Source organism: Carassius gibelio, chromosome A7 (genome assembly GCF_023724105.1).
Source record: "Carassius gibelio isolate Cgi1373 ecotype wild population from Czech Republic chromosome A7, carGib1.2-hapl.c, whole genome shotgun sequence".
Taxonomy (NCBI): Eukaryota; Metazoa; Chordata; class Actinopteri; order Cypriniformes; family Cyprinidae; genus Carassius; species Carassius gibelio.
In genome coordinates, this window is record NC_068377.1 from 42,639,008 (window position 1) to 42,641,104 (window position 2,097).

The 2,097-nt window shown below is 44.9% G+C and overlaps 1 protein-coding gene across 1 annotated transcript; it reads left to right on the forward strand.

Annotated features, from left to right (window-relative positions):
• The first annotated feature begins 10 nt into the window (after positions 1-10).
• LOC128017502 (uncharacterized) lies at positions 11-1,894 on the forward strand. Its single transcript, XM_052602925.1, has 2 exons — positions 11-1,688; positions 1,813-1,894. Exon 1 carries the CDS (start codon positions 442-444, stop codon positions 1,402-1,404), a length of 963 nt encoding a protein of 320 aa, XP_052458885.1. The 5' UTR covers positions 11-441; the 3' UTR covers positions 1,405-1,688; positions 1,813-1,894.
• Positions 1,895-2,097: the final 203 nt, after the last annotated feature.

The window sequence follows — 2,097 nt, forward strand, 5'->3', positions numbered from 1 at the left end:
GGGTGGCATCACTGCAACTTCCCACGTACTCCGGATGAGTTGTCTCAGGCGAGACACATTATCATCAGGGCAGCACAGGAAGATGTTTATGCAAAAGAACTCGCAGTTCTTGAGCATGGACAAGCTGTAACCAAGGACAGTTCTCTTCACAAGCTCAGACCTGTTCTTGAAGGTAATCTGATTTGTGTTGGTGGCAGATTAAAGCACGCTGACTTGAGCACTCAGGAAAAAAACCCCATCATCTTGCCCAAGACCAGCCACATTTCTCTGCTGTTGGTGCGACAGTATCATGAAGAGGTAAAGCATCAAGGCCGCCACTTCACAGAAGGGGCCCTGAGAGCAGCGGGCTTCTGGATCATAGGTGGAAAACGACTTATTGCCTCTGTCTTGCACAAATGTGTAGTGTGTCGAAAGTTACGTCGAAGAACAGAGGAACAACTTATGGCAGACTTGCCTCCAGAACGCTTGCACACATGTCCACCCTTCACCTATGTAGGAGTGGATGTGTTCGGACCATGGCAAATCGTCTCCAGGCGAACAAGAGGTGGACAGGCCCAAAGCAAAAGATGGGCGATGCTCTTCTGCTGTATGAGCTCCCGAGCCGTGCACATCGAGATCATCGACTCCCTAGACACGTCAAGTTGCATCAATGCATTGAGACGGTTCTTTGCCATACGAGGACCTGCAAAGCAGATTAGATCGGACTGCGGAACAAACTTTGTGGCCGCTGCAAAGGAACTGGGATTAAGCCAACAACAACCTGACTTCAAAGTGCAGAACTTCTTGAGTCAACAAGGGTGCTCATGGATATTTAATCCTCCTCATGCGTCCCATATGGGTGGATCATGGGAACGTATGATAGGCCTATCAAGAAGGATCCTGGATGCAATCCTGATTCAAGAGAACATTCAACTTACCCACGATGTCCTGTGCACACTCATGATGGAAGTAACTGCGATAATCAATGGCAGGCCTCTTGTTCCAGTCTCCACCGACCCAGAGTCACCGTTCATATTGTCTCCTTCAATGATACTTACCCAGAAGGTTGGGGTTGCCCCACCGCACAGAGATTTCACAGACAAGGATCTTCTCAGCAGACAATGGAAACAAGTCCAAGCTCTCGCTGACAGATTCTGGCGTCGCTGGCGTCAGGAGTTCCTCCCCACCCTGCAAGTCCGCCAGAAATGGAGAGATTCTCAACGGGACCTAAAAGAAGGGGACATTGTGCTCCTGAAGGACAGTCAAGCTGCACGTAACACATGGCCTATGGCAAGGATCACAGCTGTCTTCCCTGGGAGAGACAGTAAAATAAGGAAGGTGGAGCTCAGGACATCAAATCAAGGTTCTGAGAGAGTGTTCTTGAGACCAGTGTCAGAAGTAGTTCTTCTTCTGCCCAATGACTGAATGTTCATTTGGTAATTAATAGTGACCTTTTAGGTCAGACGGGGAGTGTTCTGCCCTTCAGGCATTTAAGTTTAATAAGTTTAAAGTTTATGCTTTTAATTTGGTATACTTTCAGTTTCATGCAGACTCTTATTTTGACGTTTGTTTACTGAGCAAAACCGGAAGTAAAAAAAAACCGCATGAAAGAACGCAATAGAAACGGTAGACTGGATAAAAAATGAAAACAGTCATTTCTTCAGAGAAGATTCATCCTGCATGTTGATTCCCCAGCAGAAGCATCGCTTGTATGTATATAATCTTTGTTCTGACTAAGTTAACTTATAAGCATTTGATTTTGTGCTGTAGAAGTAATGTTCATGAAAGCTAAATGGCTTAGCTAATTACAGTATTTTGCTGTTTGTTTTCTAGTTTCACTCTCTCGTTTTTCATCAGTCATCTCATATGTATGGATTCAGTTCAATGTGAAGAAAATAAATCTACATAAAAAGAACTCCGGATTTCTTCATGTTCATGAATAGAGAGAGTTTATCTCACTGTTTAGTTGGAGTTGTTACACCTCAGCGAGAACAGTATAGTAATTGTAAAGCCGGGCTGCTTTTGTAGGCGAGAAAATGGCAGCAAATGACTGCAGTGGGACTAGCTGCTACACAGATAGACACACCGTTATTAAGAGACTAATATAACTCTCTGTTC

Excerpts from the sequence above, each read along its gene's own strand:
- LOC128017502 (XM_052602925.1), top strand. The coding sequence starts at position 442 with ATGGCAGACTTGCCTCCAGAACGCTTGCACACATGTCCACCCTTCACC.